Source organism: Halichoerus grypus, chromosome X, assembly GCF_964656455.1.
Source record: "Halichoerus grypus chromosome X, mHalGry1.hap1.1, whole genome shotgun sequence".
Lineage (NCBI taxonomy): Eukaryota > Metazoa > Chordata > Mammalia > Carnivora > Phocidae > Halichoerus > Halichoerus grypus.
In genome coordinates, this window is record NC_135727.1 from 18055737 (window position 1) to 18073725 (window position 17989).

At 42.8% G+C, this 17989-nt stretch overlaps 1 protein-coding gene across 1 annotated transcript in view; it reads left to right on the forward strand.

Annotated features, from left to right (window-relative positions):
- Positions 1–17989, forward strand: part of GPC3 (glypican 3) — a 400853-nt gene that overhangs the window by 295835 nt on the left and 87029 nt on the right. Inside the window, exon 6 of the mRNA XM_078063901.1 lies at positions 5280–5400. Coding sequence (XP_077920027.1) covers positions 5280–5400 — 121 coding nt within the window. The remainder of the gene's footprint in view (positions 1–5279; positions 5401–17989) is intronic.

The window sequence follows — 17989 nt, forward strand, 5'->3', positions numbered from 1 at the left end:
CCGCAGAGCAGGGAGCCCGATGTGGGGCTTGATCCCAGGACCCTGGGATCATGACCTGAGCCGAAGGCAGACGCTTAACAACTGAGCCACCCAGGTGCCCCTTTAAGGGACCTTTTAAAGAACGGACTTTCTTCTAAAGGGGGGATTGTGATACTAACAACTTGTGCTGGTAGAAAAGCCCCTCTCTGGGTCTCAGTTTTTTCATCTACCGATGAGTGGATTGGACAAAATGATCTCTTAAGGGTGCTTCCGTTTCCAGCGATTTCTACATTTGAATTCATTGATTTCTTTCCACTACACCCTTGCTGCTGCAGCCAGCACAGAAATGGGAAGAAAAGATCGCCCATTTTACGCTTGTTTGCCTCTATTCCTCTTCTACAAGTGCTCTCTTTGCTTCAACTGTCCCAAGACAAGCATGCCCAGATGTCCTGTTTTAATTAGGTTCCTTTTCTCTTTATGGCTTTTGCACCGGTACCCCCCTTCTCCTCCCCCCCAATCCTTGACCAATCTGCCTAAACAGAACCATGTCCCCCTTTTCACTTCACAAATAGGGATTTCTTGGCATTATGGCAGACATTTTTGTGCTAAGCAGATACCAAAGTGGATGGGAAAAGGCAAAGACACCACATGTAATACGTAAAGGTGATGCTTTTTAGATCACACGTAACATGTCCAGCTAAGAAAACTTGAGATTCTGGAGATAGGAACTTCTCTCTTCATTTTTCTTCCTCCGCTGGCTGGTATTCATTGCCAGAACCATGGCAGAGCTTTAGGAAAGAAGCGGTATTCCTGAGAGAGGACAATTAATCTAATTAGAGATGAGTGTCACTAAGTAGATAACTCATCATTAAAATCCTCCGTGGCCGACAGCGTCCCCGTTCCTGGCGCTCTGGGCAATCTGTGGATGAGGGTCGCGCAGTGATGGCTCGTCCCCGTTCAGAGGCTCTCATGGACCCTGCACGCCAGTGGCGCAGAGGGAGCCCGTGAAAATGAAATGCTGAATTAATTAATGCAAAAGCTACGGAGATACCCCTAACCGAGTCCCTCCGGGCTTGAAGCGGAGCATGCATGTTCCATAAAATTCCCTGGGGGCACATCACATCTGCCACATTGCTATAGCCGAGGGGACATTCTCCTGCATTCATTTTCCTGTTGTCCTTAGAGATTTTCAGATCGCCTTTGGTGCTTGTCTTGTGGCGTGCTGATGGTGGTGGTCGTGGCGGATTATTTATTTCTCTGACCTCAATGTCATATCTCCCAAGAACACAAAATTTCACTGAATAGCAATACTGTTGGATCTGTGTTTGGGAGACGTCCAGGGCAACATCGTGTATATTGCGTTCTGTAAATATGCGTTCTGTCCTAAGAAGTCACCTTTGAGGGGCGCCTGGGTGGCTCAGTCATTACGCGTCTGCCTTCGGCTCAGGTCATGATCCCGGGGTCCTGAGATTGAGCCCCGCATCGGGCTCCCTGCTCCACGGGGAGCCTGCTTCTCCCTCTGCCTCTGCCACTCCCCCTGCTCATGTGCTCTCTCTCTCTCTCTGTCTCTCTCTCTCTCTCTGACAAATAAATAAATAAAATCTTAAAAAAAAAAAAAAGATTCTCCATTATCCTCAACAACCTCATCTCCCGCTCCGTTCCTTCTTCAGGCAGGCACTCAGGGATTGATTTAAAGATTTTTGGCATCTGAAGTTTATACCATTCGCTGAGGCCTCTTTAAGAAAAAGAATACAAGGGGCACCTGGGTGGCTCAGTCGTTAAGCATCTGCCTTTCGCTCAGGTCATGATCCCAGGGTCCTGGGATCGAGCCCCACATTGGGCTCCCTGCTCTGCGGAAAGCCTGCTTCCCCCTCTCCCTCTCCCTCTCCTACTCCCCCTGCTTGTGTTCCCTCTCTAGCTGTCTCTCTATTCAAATAAATAAATAAAATCTTAAAAAAAAAAAGAAGTCACCTTTGAGCTGGGCTATTAGTAATGGCCACTGTAACTCTTACCAAGAAGAAGGATTTCCCATAGGCCCTGCTTTTAATTATCTTTTCCTTCCTTTTGTTTTTTCTTTTGCCTTAAGAAAATTAACTACTATGTAAAACTTCACTCGTTAAACATTAAATTATTATAAAGCTTTAAAAATGTACAAGATATGGATATAAAATAAAATTAAGAGTTCCCCAACATCTCCCCTTGCTCACCAGAGATAACTGCTATTCTCATTTCTTAAAAATGTTCTGCGTCTATCTGGACACATATAAAGTACAGGAGAGTCATGCCTCTGCAGACCCATTTTTACCCCAAATGGAATCACACCGTACATTCTTGACCACTGCTTATATCTGCAACAATGTATCTTGAATTTGGCTTCATGCCAACACATACAGCTCGACTTCGTCCTTTTCACGTCTGCATAATATTCCATTTAGGCTTTTAAGATTCCATTCTGTATTTTGTCCGGCTAAGGAGAACAGGGTAGAGTGGTGGGAAACAGAAAGGATCGGGGCGTGGGGGAGGTATTGAGACACCTAAAGAGAGAGTGCAAGAATGCCGAGTTTTAAAACAGTGCCATGAAATTTTAGCAGCTATGGGAATCAGTTGGATCAGTACTTTGGGTTACTGCTATGCGGAATACAGAAAATAAAGGCAAGTTTTAGGTTGAAGCCACAGGCCAGCTCTTCCTAACACTTCTGTAACCAGAAACCATGCTTAATTTACTGAAGTCCTTTGAGGATTTAAATAGCACATGGATAGAGCGGAACAGTGGATGCTATTTCAACTTTCAAAAAGTTTGGCAAGCTTTTCAACCCAAAGCTGTTTTTAAAAAATTGAGTCACCATGGGATTGGAGAGCAGCGTTTTGTCCTGGCTCCTGATCCATAGCTTGGAGATAAGAAACAAAAAAATAGAGCAAGCAATAGGGACACTTTTCCGGATGGCGGGAAAGAATACAGTAGGGCCGCAAGGGATCAGCTGGGAACTAATGTGATTTAATATTTATAGGTGATTTGGAAGAGGGAGCATAGGGCAAAATCGCTACATTGGAAGATGTCTTTACACTATTCCAATGAGGATCATAAACTTTAGGAAGACGTTTGTTTTGTAGGAGCAGGCATAAAAGTGGCCGGCAAGCTTCAATATGAATAAGCCCATGGAAATGTCTCTGGGGACACATTCCTGAAGTTCATTTCAGAAGATTTATAATAAGCCTTGCCTCTTTATCTGTGAATAGGGTCTCTGCTTCAGGCGTCAGTAGGTGCAAAGAAAGACATGATGAAGTTGCTGGTATCATCAGGAGGGAGATGGTATTTAAACAGCATTATATGAACATAAAAGAGGAGGCTGGTAAGCTGATTGCCACAAGATATATAAATAAAGAACGCTACTTTGCGTTTCTTTAATATAGCCCCAGAGGCAACTGGTGTTTGATGGTTGGTGATCTGTGTATTCACTAATCTTCAAAGTTAAATAAGTGGAATATGTTAGGCTATCATTTCAGAAGAAATGCAATCAAATGTTCTCTTCAACTTTACTACAAAATATTTTCCTTTCCATGGGGTGCCTGGCTGGCTTGGTCGAAAGAGCACCCGACTCTTGATCTTGGTGTCGTGAGTTCGAGCCCCATGTTGGGTGTAGGGATTATTTTAAAAAAGTATTTTCCTTTTCATTGGATGCCTTTTAATTATGAAAGTCAGAACTAGATTTCCTGACCTCCTCTGCTACCACACGTCTTTTTCAAGGCATGTCCTGAATATTGGCAGATACATTATATCATGGAAGGGAACACCTAACAAAACCAGATCAATATCTTCTGAAGTTGTGGAATTTTCAGTAATAAATAATAAAGATGTCTGCCCTACCCACATCACAGTATGGTTGAGAAGCTCAAGTAAGCTGAATGATAAACTGCCTTGTACAGTCATATGCAAAAATACAGTAGTATTAATTATTTATTGCATGTCATAATTTGGGATTACGAAGTGAGAGGCGCCTGCGTGGCTCAGTCAGTTAAGCGTCACCCTTGGGCTCAGGTCATGATCTCAGGGTCCTTGGATCGAGCCCCACTTCGGGCTTCCTGCTCAACAGGGAGTCTGCTTCTCCCTTTGCCCCTCCCCCTCTCCCCTGCTCGTGCTCTCTCTCTCTCTCTCAGATAAATAAATAAATAAAATCTTAAAAAAAAAAGAAATATGAAGTGACTAAATTCTAGGAAATTATCCTTTATAGCTATTCGTGCAAATGTGCGAAGATTGGTATACGAGGATGTTCTTTGCGGCATTGTTTGTATTAGCAAATTATTAGAAATAACTCCATTGTTCATCAGGGATTGGATAAATAAATTATGATATAGCCATACCGAAGAGTAAGGACAAGACAGCTATTTATGTTCTGACATGGAAATATGTCCAAGATATATATTAAGTGATAAAAAGTTGCAAATCAGCATGACTAGTATGCTTCCAATTTGGGTTAGAATTATGTGTTAGTAAAAGTGTGTGGAAACCCCTAGAAGAATATATATCAGACTGTTAGCCATGCTTCTCTCTTCGAAGGATAGGATGATGGGGGAACTTTTACTTTATGCTTTGTTTATTTCTGTACTGTTTAAATTGTTTACAATGAACATTATTATTTTTGTAATTAAAAGTACAAATAAAAGAAATACGAATTTGCCCTTAACGCACCGACTATCCTATTGTAATTGGGGGGAAAAAGTGTTTCAGGCGAGGGCAAATTTATACTGTACATGGCTTGGGAATGCCTCCTGAAAAGAAACCCAACTCCAAGGCCTACAAGAAATAGTGGGAGGAGGCAGTGGAGGAGAAGAAAAAGGTAAAGAATATACAAGCATCTTTCTTTTTCCAGTGAGTAGAGAGCACACTCAGAGTTAAGGTCCCTTCTGCGTGTTCCCCTGACTAAGACGCAGGACCTCCCTTAACTACGTAGCTCTCATCACTCTGAGTTGCCAGTGGCCCTTACTCTTCTGGACGCCACAGTAGATCCAGAACACAATAAGGGAGGGGACTTTGTCTGTCTTGTTCATTGTTGTATCCCCAACTCCTTGGGGAAAAAAAAAAAAAAAGGATGTTGAATTAATGTTTGTTGACTGTTGAAGGCTCTCCATTGCAAATAGACTCTATCTGGAGTTGTTTACTTTTGCACCATAGGGTCATCCCGTGGTTTAAAAGGCTGAAGAGAGCTTGTGGTCAGCTTGACCACTGGCATCAAGTATAGTCAGCTTTTATTTTGCTTGGGACCCTCCTGTGACAAACCTTTTCTTTACCGTCCCCTTTCCAGATACAGCCAGAAGGCAGCGAGGAATGGCATGAAAAATCAGTTCAACCTCCATGAGCTGAAAATGAAGGGCCCTGAGCCAGTGGTCAGTCAAATTATTGACAAGCTGAAGCACATTAACCAGGTAAGTGGGAAATTGAACAAAAATGGAAATGGGAAAAAAAAATGAGGGATGGTCAGTGTCCGCTGTTCCAGTTGTGTTCTTGGGCTTTTGGAGAGGCAGCCGTTCTTCATTTTCTTCAAAGATTCTCTCTGTTGGGGCGCCTGGGTGGCTCACTGGGTGGGTTAAGTGTCCGGCTTGTGATTTCAGCTCAGGTCGTGATCTCAGGGTCATGAGACTAAGCCTCAAGTCGGGCTCCATGCTCGGCGGGAGTCTGCTAGAGATTCTCTCTCCCTCTGCCCCTCCCCCCCACTCATGCGCGCACACGCACACACTCTCTCTCTCTCAAATAAATAAATAAATCTTAGAAAAAGATTCTCTCTATTAAAAAGGACTTCTGACTCTTGTTTTTCACTCCATTTTTATTTTAAGTTTATTTTTTTTAGTAATCGCAACACCCAACATGGGGCTCGAACCCATGACCCTGAGATCAAGAGTCACACACCTTTCCAACTGAGCCAGCCAGATGCCCCTTCATCCCACTCTTAAATAATAAAGAAAATATCGTAATATTAGAGAAAGCTTGGAAAATGGAAAAATATTTCTCACATCCCATCACTCTATCCTGTTTTCATTTTTAGCTGTTCTTTTCTAATATTTGTTCAGAAAACCACACTCACACAGGCTTGTTACATAACTGGAACCACACAAGTGATTTATAGTTCTTAAAATTAACACTATATTGGAAACACTTTTTCATGTTGTCACAAATCTTCATATTAATCATTTTTTTGTGGCTGCCTAAGATTTCTTTAAGTATTCATCATAATAATCAGCTTGCTTTTGCTGGACATTGAGATTGCTTCAAATTTTTTACCATCAGAAAGCTACCTCTTCACGCATGGCACTTTCTCCTGATCTTAGATCATTTTCTTAAAATATTGGTGTTATCAGGTTAAAAGATATGAGCATTTTAACGCATGTTTCCAAATTGCTTTCCAACGGGAACGTGTATCAGCTTTCACTGCCACTAGGAAGATACTAGAAGACCAGCTTCACTGCACCCTTGCCAACTTCTGACTCACTGCCATGCACAGAGACACCCACAGATTCCCTTGACCTGTACACAGAGTTTTTCCTCTCATGAGGAGTTTAGTAACTAAGACACAAATAGAAGTTAGTTGTACCATCTGCTTGTGATTGCTTTGTGGCCACAATAAAAAAAATGCCACCAAAAGTGCCACCATATACCAGAGTGACACCATGGATCCTGGCACCACCAACTTCTATTTGTAGCCTAGAAAGAACTTAATGCAACTAAAATCCTTATGCAGAGGCAGAGGTTTGTGTATGAAGACACTGCTTTCTTTTTTAATATGAAGATTAGCAATGACATTTTTGTGGTTCTTAGAAAATGTTTGGAAGGGCCTTCTAATAGTGGTATATTTCACTGCAAATGGCTTTGTGAAAGTATTTACAACACACTTGGGTTTGGCTCCTCCGGTGCCTAATTAAGTGCTCTGCACTCAGTGAGCACTTAATAACCAGTTGTTAGTGCTGCTGAGCACATGATAATGGAAGTCGCTGCCTGAAAGACCCTTCTCTCTGTAAACTCCCAACCTCACGAAGTTCTGCAGAGCCTGGCTAGACGTAGTATGATTTCTCCAGAATGCGTCTCTGAAGGGTTCAGAGCACAGTGTAAACCACTTCTGTGGAGGTGTAAGGGCATGATACGCTTCACCTGGGGACAACAGCAGTCATTGTCCTCTGAATAATTTCCCAATTATCTCTAGCCGGCTCTATCTGGGGGGCTCCACTCAACTGGTTAGACCTCCCCCCACCCCACACGCACACTGGTGAGGCCAGACTCTCAGGCTCTATCACTGTGCCCCTAATCCTAAAAGAATACTTATCAACAGATCTCTTTGGTCAGTGGGCCTGAAGGAACACCTACTATGTGCTCAGCCAGGTGCCAGGGCCTTTGGGGCCCACAAGTCTAATGCTCTGTATTCATAGCTTCCTTGGAAGGACGCACAGGCAGAGAATGTGCTTTCAGGTAGAAGGCAGCCTGTGATGAAGAGCCAGAGGACGGCTGGCACTCATCCATTCTGGCTGGCCGGCCTGAGGTGGGCGGGGCTAGGACAAGAAGCATCGCAGAGGGCGCCAGCGCCCAGAGCTGCCACGAACAATGAGTAGGTAAAGACAAAACCAGGGAGTGGCAGGCATAAGAAAGATCAAAGGCCTGCGGATGTACTCCCCAGTGGAAAAAGGGAATGCCATATCATATCAGACGTGGGCTTTTGTGTGATCCAGTGGTCACTAAAAAGTACAGCCTTGTAGCAAAGACGTTGAGGGTTTGATACTCATACTGTGGGAGACCATGTGGGAGTGTGGGAAGAACGTGGGCTTTGGATCCAGATGGATCGGAGCTTGGCTGTGGATATTACCAGGTATGGAACTTTGGGCAAGTCATCGGACCTGAGCTTTAGTTTTCTCATCTTTAGTACAGAGAGATATCAAAACTTCTCTTACAAGGTTCTTGTGAGGATTAGAAATTTGATCTATACCCCCATTATAGAAAGCTTAAATATAATTATAGATATAACATATTTTATGTATTACATATTTTTACCTATATACACAAATATATATAATTGCATATGCCCGACAGACAGTAAATGGCAATTAAGATGATTATAATTCAGGATTTTCTCTGTAGGCAGGACTTGAGTTTGAAAGGGAGCATTATTCCAGTACTTTTTGCCAGTCTATCTAATCTGCTTCCCCAATTTTGTGTGATTGTAGATCCCTTTGATGTGTCTCTTCTTTGCTCTCCCATATTGTTTCCTTCCGTCCCCTTTCTCTGACTTCCAGCCCCAAAAGCTGAAACCAGTTCATGGGTAGGGAGGTGTATATTATGAGAGTTGAAAAAGGCACCATTACAATTTCTTTCTCCCACCTCTGCCGTGAATATGTGTGTATGTGAACATTTTTGGTTCCCTTACAAATACCATTGAGCAACCAATTAATTCTCATGGATAGACCAGTTTTACCTGTTTAAGTAGAGCTGTTAAAATTGCTTGGGCTCCAAACACCCACAGTGACTTCTTTTTCTCATCTGTCTTGCTTTACATAGCCCAAACACATTTGTTTTCAGACCTTCAATAAAATTCCTAGTTTGGCTGTGATTCAATCTGAAAGTGAGACATTTTAAGAAAGTCAAAGAAGAACGTTACAATGATGATAATGATGGTGAAGAAGATGATGATGATGTGTCGTGTTTGTATAGCACAGAACCATATTTCAAAGTGATTTCATGTTCTAAAAGTCTAACTGGTTGTACTGGGAAAAATAGTCAACCTGGAATGGTATAAGATAGAGTCCTGTCACAGAATCAGTCTTTTCAAGAACTCATTGTTACCTTTGGACATTATTTAGTCCTTACTGACCCCTGTGGGTAAGTGATATATGATCATTGTCCCTTTTTTATAGCTAGGGAAACTGAGGCAGAAATCCACCAAAGGCTGAGTGGGCATGCTGCCAAAACATCCAGTGAGTTTGGTTGAAAATTCGATCAATCATCCAGATGTTGTTTCCTGTACACTGCCAAACATCTGGATTCACTGAATGCCTGACTAAACTGACCTAAAGTTTTAGTGATTGGAACTTGATAGAATCGAGTTAACTTGCCCAAGTTCACATGTAAGTGAGTGGTGAGTCCAGGAGTGTAATGGCTATTTTCCTAGGCCCCTTGCTTGGGGCTGCATCTATTAAGCTATAGTAGGATGCTCCAACATACACATCTGTAAATGCAGAGCTACCTACTTCTCTCTATCTATGCACGTATGCCCACGTGCATCCATTCAGATGGACCGTAGCTGGGCCATTTATGAGCACTTCCCAAAATAACTCTTCACTTTCTTCCGTGGCAATTCTCAGCTGCCTCCTTTCAGGTTATAGTTGCTGTTGATAGCGCTGAAAATAATATACTCACTAAGGGAATAAAGTAACATTATTTCCATATTGACAGTCCCATGGTGTAACCTTGAGGGGATGGGTTCAGGGTCAGGCCCGGGCCCCTTTCCTGGGAAGGCCTGCAGGTGTGGAATGGCCTCCCCTCCTCCTTCCAAGCCAGAGTTCATGTGTAACATTCCCACGATTGGAAATGAGGACCTTTTTATTTCCTTTTCAGTTTCTAATTTGTGCAAGGATTTATTGTCTTGTGTTAGCAGAGCAATTGAACTCCTTTAAGCCCTCAGTGTCAGTTCTGAAATTTGCTAGGCAATATTGCTTTAAATACACACACACACACACACACACACACACACACAAGTTTTGTTTTTATTTTTGCCTGGAGAGAAGACCCCCCAAATACCAAGAATGATCACAATACATTCTTACCCAGATGATACTGTGGGCCGTTTGCCCTCTAACCCAGCTCTGTTGGTGACATTTTCTCTCTCTTTAAGAGTAGCCGTGTAGTTAGTGTGAATTCAGTGGTCCCTGAACTGCTCTCTGTTATTCTTCCCCAGGAAAATCTCGCTGTTTATTGTTTTTCCCCAGTTTCAGTTCCGGTTCAAATGGAATTCCAGAAATTGTTTCCCTGCCTGTTGTAAACAGTTGAAAAGCTCTGACACCAAATTTCATTCAAAGTTGGATAAAGTCTCATCTGTTTGGGATGGTTGAAATGTCCTGCTGAATGGTGGGGGAGTGGACGAGATGGCCTCTTAAGATTCCTTCCAGCCGTGTGATTCCGTGATTTGTGGCTCAAGGTCAGCCTTTAACCCAGCACCCTCTTGTGAACAAGTCTTGTGACTTTATTCTCTGCTCTGCCACTCTTTTTAAAACACCCTGTTCCCAGGTCACCCCTTTCTACTTTGTAACCTCTCATCTTTTCAGAGATTGTTCTCTTCCCACCAGTCCTCCAGCCTAGGCAGATGGAACTTCAACTTGCCCTTCCCTGCCCCGCCCCCCCACCCAATTCTTCTGTCCTACTGCCTTGTTCCCATTAGGCTATGAAAACATTAAATTAGAAAACCACTTTTGCATTTATCACCCCTAAAGCTTCCCTCCTCTGGGGCCAGATAGGTGACCGGTCTTCGGATCAGGTTAGCCACGTGACTCCATAGGAATGATAATAATTCTGCCATATAATGGCGCAGCGCGGTTCAGTTTGTAAAGCTCTTTCATGTACATTAGATAAACTGATCTTCACAATGGCTCTGAGAAGCAGGCATCATTACCTCCATTTACCAGATGAAGAAACGAGGGGCACGGGAAGGCCAAGTGAGTGACAGATCGTAAGTGGGAGGCCTAGACCTAGGATCCAGGGCCGCTGATTTCTGGCTGTGCGCTCTTGCCTTCTGCTTCTTTGAAGCCACGCCCCACCTTGTGCCGGTTAGCAAGATCTAGACATAAAGGACATGTACATGTACACGAAGCAGAAACTCCTTAATTTGTCTAACAACCTCCAAGTCCCTGATGTAGTCATTTCTATGGTTGAAGCTCTGAAATCATCAGCAGAGAAAGAATAAGCACGCCATTTACCAAACCTCAATTAGAAGATTCTTACAAAACCAACTACCATGCTATCTGGTGTGGAAACTGAGGCCCTTGGTGACATGGCTTCAAGTTAGGCGCAGCAGACAAACTTTCTCTTAGCTATCTCGAATTTATAAAATGATGGCAGATGGTCAAAGAAGAATTTAACATGTAAGCAGACAGTGGGACAGCGCCATTTCCATCCCCCTCCATAAACACCTGAAAAGTATTTTTAAGATGCCTGACAGATGACTCCAGTATGGTGAAAAGGTGCTGGCTGCTGAAATAGAAAGTTAAAATTTTTAATAAGTTAATTAGTAAAGTTGTTAAGTGTCAGAGAGGTTCTCAGGACATTCCTTAGCATGTGATTCAAAAACAAAATCTGGAAATGCATCTCAGGCATGATAGAAAACACTCTGAGGAACTTTTTTCAGAGTCTTCCCACAATAAAGCCAGCGAGAGTCGTAAAACACTGGCCTAGTCCGATGGTTGCTAGAAAAGCCAACATTGATCTAAAATTTCGAAATAAAAGGAGAGACCTTTTGAGAGGCAAATATAAATAAAAGACCTTTCCAAATGGAATTACGTCCCAGTGTCTGTCACACTTCTTCACATACAAATAGCGTGGCAGAACTTTAGGAAGGGCCATTTCCATATGGAGCCAGAATGTGTGTGTGTGTGTGAAAGACAGAGTATCTACAATGGCATGTTAACAAGAGCCAGTGAATGACTTCTGAGTTACTAAAGGACAATGTGAGTTGGTCTTTAAATAGCAGACCTAGACTCTGTGGAGCTAAACATTATTTCATGAAGTAAAAGGGAATTAGCCGATGCATTCCAAAACACATTTATCATTAAAAAATCTTCTGTCATTTTGCTTAATAGCCTGAAAAATAATTACAATGTCTGGTGGCTTTGGGGAGCATGTGTTTTTAATATCTTAATTACCATGTACAGTTTAATAACACTGCACCAAGAAGAATTCCCAAGTATTTCATATTAAATTTATTGAAAATGAGCTATTTGCTATATTTAGAAAATATAGGACTAAAGGTACATAAATTGGGCCACGTATTTTAGTCCTTGCGTATGAAATGAAATTACTCAAATGAAATGGAAGATGAGTCAGGAGTGGCGGGCCAAAATGTTATTGGTAGCAGTGTTGGGGTAATCTTGACTTAGCAATGAAGGGAAATACGGTATCTTTTTTCACTGTAGTATTATACTCTCTTGAGTGTTTTGTTTTAGTTAGAAGTATTGGACGTGTCAGGGGCGCCTGGGCGGCTCGGTTGGTTGAGTGTTTGACTCTTGGTTTCAGCTCAGGTCATGAACTGAGGGTCCTGGGATCGAGCCCTGCAGCGAGCTCTGTGCCCAGCAAGGAGTCTGCTTGTCCCTCTCTCTGCCCCCACTCTCGCTCTCTCTCTCAAATAAATAAATTTTTTTAAAAAGGGGGGGGACACCCAGGTGGCTCAGTTGGTTAAGTGTCTGACTCCAGCTCAAGTCATGATCTCGGGGTCCTGGGATCGAGCCCTGCAGCAGGCTCTGTGCCCAGCAGGGAGTCTGCTTGTCCTTCTGTCCCTCCCCCCACTCATGCTCTCCTCTCTGTCTCTCTCTCTTAAATAAATAAATACATAAAATCTTTGAAAAAAATGAAGTATTGGACGTGTAACCTGTGGAAAGACAAACTCTACATATGACAAGAGAATTCTATCAAATTGTAAAGGTGACCAGATTTACAAAGTTAGAGATATAGTTCCAAAATAGCTATGAAATCCATGAGGTCTCATATTCTATTCCTATTTACCTCCTGGCCAAATGCAACACATTTTTTTTAAAGATTTTATTTATTTATTTGAGAGAGAGCACATGTGCACACACACCAGTGGGGGGGGGAGGGGCAGAGGGAGAGGAAGAAGCAGACTCCCCGCTGAGCAGGGAGCTCTCCTGCTGATCCCTGAGATCATGACCTGAGCCTGAGCCCAAGATAGACACTTAACCAACTGAGCCACCCAGGCTCCCCTGCAACACATTTTTTAAAAAATAAATAGTTTCTGGGGCACCTGGGTGGCTCAGTCGTTAAGTGTCTGCCTTCAGCTCAGGTCATGATCCCAGGATCCTGGGATCGAGCCCCGCATCGGGCTCCCTGCTCGGTGGGAAGCCTGCTTCTCCCTCTCCCACTCCCCCTGCTTGTGTTTCCTCTCTCGCTGTGTCTCTCTCTGTCAAATAAATAAATAAAATCTTTAAAATAAATAAATAAATAAATAAATAAATAGTTTCAAATGGTTGCTCTCTACCCCCATAAACCTTCATGTATGTTCAAATACTGTTTGAGAAATTCAGAGGTAACTTTTTACCCAGATATATATATATATATATATATATATATAATATAAATTCTAACATAGTATCATGTATAGAGTAGACATGGAACATACACAACATTTTGGTGATCAGTTTATTCAAAGGACTCAACCTTGGCTGCTCAATTTATTTCTGAATTTAGATTCAATTTAAGGCACTCCTCACATTCGACATTGAACCAGCTTTTGTGCCAAAGGGCAGGGTTACATAAGTGCAGGGTTATCGTTAGCAGGGGCCTTTAGGTCATAGGGTCCAACCCTCTGGTTTTACCGATGAATAAATCAAAGGCACGACAGAGAAATGACACGTCCAGAGTCATACTACCAGAAAACAGCAACGCCGAGCCCGGGAAAGGAGCACATTAGTATTTTGCCATGCCGTTGCTCGGCTGCCAAAGGCTCCCGTGTCAGGCGAGACGTGCTTGCAAACACACAGGCACATTTTCCTCTACGGTCCTCCTGAGCACGGCAGAAGCCCACACTTCAGCAGTTCATCTTTGGAACCAAAAGCAGAACAGCATGAGGCAGGAGCTTGCTAATTATTTATCCCTCATTATGGATATTAACCAGTGTTTGGTCACAACGAGTACACCTTGGGGCCGTCACCTCCCTGAGCCCGTGGAGCAGTGGCCCGCGTGGCACCGAGGGGGATGGGCGCGTCTGCTGGGATCACTGAACCCAGAGCAGGAAGAGGTAGCAGGACCTGTGGCTCAGAGCCTTATACGCCCCCCTCCTCCCCCACCCCCATCCCGGGTCTGCCTCCGGCTCCCATCCACGTTCAGGGGCCAGTCATCCTTTCACTCTAGGGCTCTGGATCTCAGCTCCTCCACCTTCCTGGGCCCCCCCCCCCGTAACAGTTTCTCTTAGTGCGTCCTCCCTCCTTCCAGAATGGCAAAATTAGCATCCTATTAGTCAGTGGGCTCCAGTGCCAGTTAGCTCAGTTGTTCAGGCAGTGTATTCAGATTGGTCTCCATAGGGAGTAGAGATGTGGGAGACGTGCTTGGGGGGGGGTTGTTCTGAGTCCCCCATTCCTATTTTAACCGGAGCTGCTACAGTTTTAAAATCTGCTTTACATATCCGTCTTCTGAGCAAGATTTCCCTTACACAGAGGGTTCCTACTGCTAACACAATAAAAATCTCAGGGTGCCCTTGAAGCTGACATTAAAGGTTTAAGCCCATATGAGCCATGTTTTCATGCAAGCATTCATGCAACGGATCTCCTAAATATCTACAACCCACAAGGCCGTCACAGAACGCCTTCCAGTCCCCGTTAGCCACCTCCTAAAATGAACTGTTGGTTAAAAGGGGGACCAAATGCGCGCGTGTGAATGGCTTGGTGGAGATATTATTCCTATTGGAAGTGATGTTCCTGGTGGAAGGCCCATGTTCTTTGAAGCTGAAGACCAACACATCTCTGTTCTCCTTGCCCGCGCCATTAGGATTCTGACAACATCCAATGGAAATAAAACTAACTTGTCTATACAGAGCAGACACTTTTGCCCCTGGATGGCAGCCCTTTGTTCATTGGCTCAACCAAATGTTTGGCCTCTGTCCTGGGTGTGCCCAGGGTTATTTGAGACCTAACCCTGTGCTGTAAACTTATTTGACACGTGACCAGAGATGTTTCCATGTTCTGTGTGGGCTCCGTGTCAGTACTTAGTAAAATGTAAAATAACAATGATGGAGTCGAGTCTGTATCCCTAACTATATGCTTGTCTTGGATGGCAGCTGCAGTGATTTTGCATACCAATTGTTAAGTGGAGTATTTCCAGCAGATTTCTAATTAATGTCAAAGTGAAAAATACATTATTAATATGCACTGGAAGATATCGGATAGTTTCCTAATAGGGTTAAAGTATGATCTTCTTTGTTTAATTAGTTGATCTGGATATTATTTTCTTCATAGTCCATATTCTGCCAGGACGTCACTTTTCAGAGTAAAATCTGTTCTGTATTATGGGCGAGCAGTTGACAAGACCAAAGAAAGCTAAGAGAATTACTATCGTGGTCTGCCATAAATAATGAGGCCCAAGTTCACATCAGTTATATCCCAGGGCACTGAAGAGTCTTCTGGTTATTATCATGGTATCATTGTTAGCAAATTTTGAGTCATCACAACAAACAAGAAGAGCCGAAAGACTGGAGAGAGACCTGATTTTTTAACCTTACCTTTAATAAGGGGTAGAGGGGCATCTGAGCGACTCAGTTTGTTAAGCATCTGACTCTTGATTTCAGCTCAGGTCATGTTCTAGGGTCATGAGATCGAGCCCAGCGTTGGGCTCCACACTGCTGAGCGTGGAGCCTGCTTAAGATTTTCTCTGTCTCTCTCTCTCCTTCTGCCCCTCCTCTGCACTTGCTTGCTCTCTCTCTCTCTCTCTCTTTTTCTAAAAAACATAAGGGGTAGATATTGAACTGTGGATACCACAAATCAGGGAGCCTGGTATCACATCTTAGTAAAATTCTAGATTAGATTCTTGGAGAGCATGAGCTTTTAGAAGCCACCATGATGATGCCTAGGAGCCACTGTGGGCTCACTCAGAACAAATCAAGCCATTTCCCTTTATGAGTGTGTATGTGTGTCTGATTTTACTAGATCAGGGGAATGGCACAGACATGGCATACCCACATTTCAGCAAGGTGTTTGCCAGAGATTCCTCTGATCCTTTTTAAGCAGGTGACAAGTAATGTTGGCTAAGTGATCATATAGTTTAGTAAATGTATAGCTAATTAACCATCATATCTGAAGAATATTTTCTTAACATATCAGTGTCAGCCTGGAGAGAGGAGTTTAGTTGTTTGCTTTGTACTTGACCCCTATCGCCTCAAGTTTTTACCAGTGACTTAACTGAAGACAGAGAAGGCATAATTTTAATATCTAGTGATGGCATGAAGCTACGTAGGGTTAGCTAATACTAGATAACACAATCAGGATCCAAAAGTATCTCAGCGGGCTGGAATGGCAGAGAAAATTAGCAAAGTGAAATGTTACAAGGATAAATGCAAAGTGTTCCATGTAGATTCACAAACTTGACTACAAAAGCACAACTGGGGAAACCCAGCTTAGTAGACATCTTTGTTTTTAATTATGATGGAAACAGCAATAAGGAGCAATGAAATCTTCACTGACCCACAAGAATATATCTCTCAAATAGAGTGATCACTTAGCAGCTCTTTGGATGTTGTGGCCATTATTGGCAGGGTGAAGGGGAACATATATGTACGTGTGTGTTGGGGTGGGAGAGGGAGGGGCATGGAAGTGAGTGTCTGGGAAAATATTCTCTATTCTGTTTAGAGGTTCAAAAGGACTGTTTTGGGATTATAATGTTCACTGCTCCACCTGAGTTTTTGTTAAACTAGTACTACCTGCTTTAGTTGTTAAGTCTTATTGGTGTGTGATTTAAGGTCGGGGTGAAAAATCTGGGAGCCACAGCACTGTGTAATCTAGTTTGGGGAAAGTAACAAAGATCTTAGAACCAAAGATAGATCTCTGCTCAAATCTCAGGTATGTCACTTTGTGATTGCCTAGATTTAGGCCAAATTATTTAACTTCCTGGCACTCAACTTTCCTAATCTGTGAAATGGGTATACTATGATCTATCTTGAAGGGTTAATACAAGTGTTAGAAATAGTAACACTCAATATGTTGTAGCTACTCTTTTTCTTCGTATTATGATCGTATGAAGAGTCAGCATAAAGGAAAATCCATAAAGGGAGTGATCTTTTGATTGGCTTATCTGTGCCTCAGTTTATCAGTTTCTGGAATGGAAAGACTACAACTTTTCTAGTTTAGATTGTTACTTAAATGATTTAAAATTCTAAATATAATAATCTAAATCCTAAAGATTCTTGGAAAAATATATCTAGCCAACCTTCGACAGATTTTTGAACTATTTAAAGTTTAGTTTGGCTCAAAGTAACTGAATGGAAAATGAAGAGGATAAATTTTTAAAAATTTATATATATATATATATATATATATATATATATATATATATATATATATGAAGAAGTGTGTGTTTAAATCAAGGTCTTCAGATTTTCCCAAGTTTGAACTCTGCCCTAAAGTGGAGGATCTATAAATAGGCAGTCTGCCCTTAGAGATCTTACCACATGATCCAGAAGTCCCATTTTATCTTCAGCCCCACCAGGACCTTTCATGGAAGGATGGTATCAAGTGAAGATACTTCAGAGCTATAAAGTCAGGGCAAGTTAATCTGCATTCCTTTTGCATTTTGCTCTCTGGTTGAAGATGGTGAGAGGTTCCTATATTTAAAACCCGGCTGACATGATATCCTTATTGGCAGATGTCTCACAGGAGGTATTTAGAATGATTCTGAGCGGCATATAACATGTTCATGAGTGTGTGTGTATTTCACATGCCGACAGAGCAGAAAGAATTCACAGGGCTTGGGACTACTGAGCTTTCTTGAGACACCATCACTCTCAGCTGTTGGGGTGATGTCACAGATGCCAGGAACACTGACTAGGCCCCAATTCCCAAAGCTCTATTTTGCGTTGCAGAGCCTAAGGCAGACAAGACCCAGTCCATGGGCTCTACCATCAAAGAACTTTGGAATTTGTTAGCCACAGGCTGGGACCAGCAACCACTTGTTGTCTGGGCAAAAGGAAAGCTGCCCCCTGCTGCCTGAGCTTTTGTCCCTGCCTGGGATACCATGGAAAATGGGGAAGGAATCCAGACTCATTAATGAGCT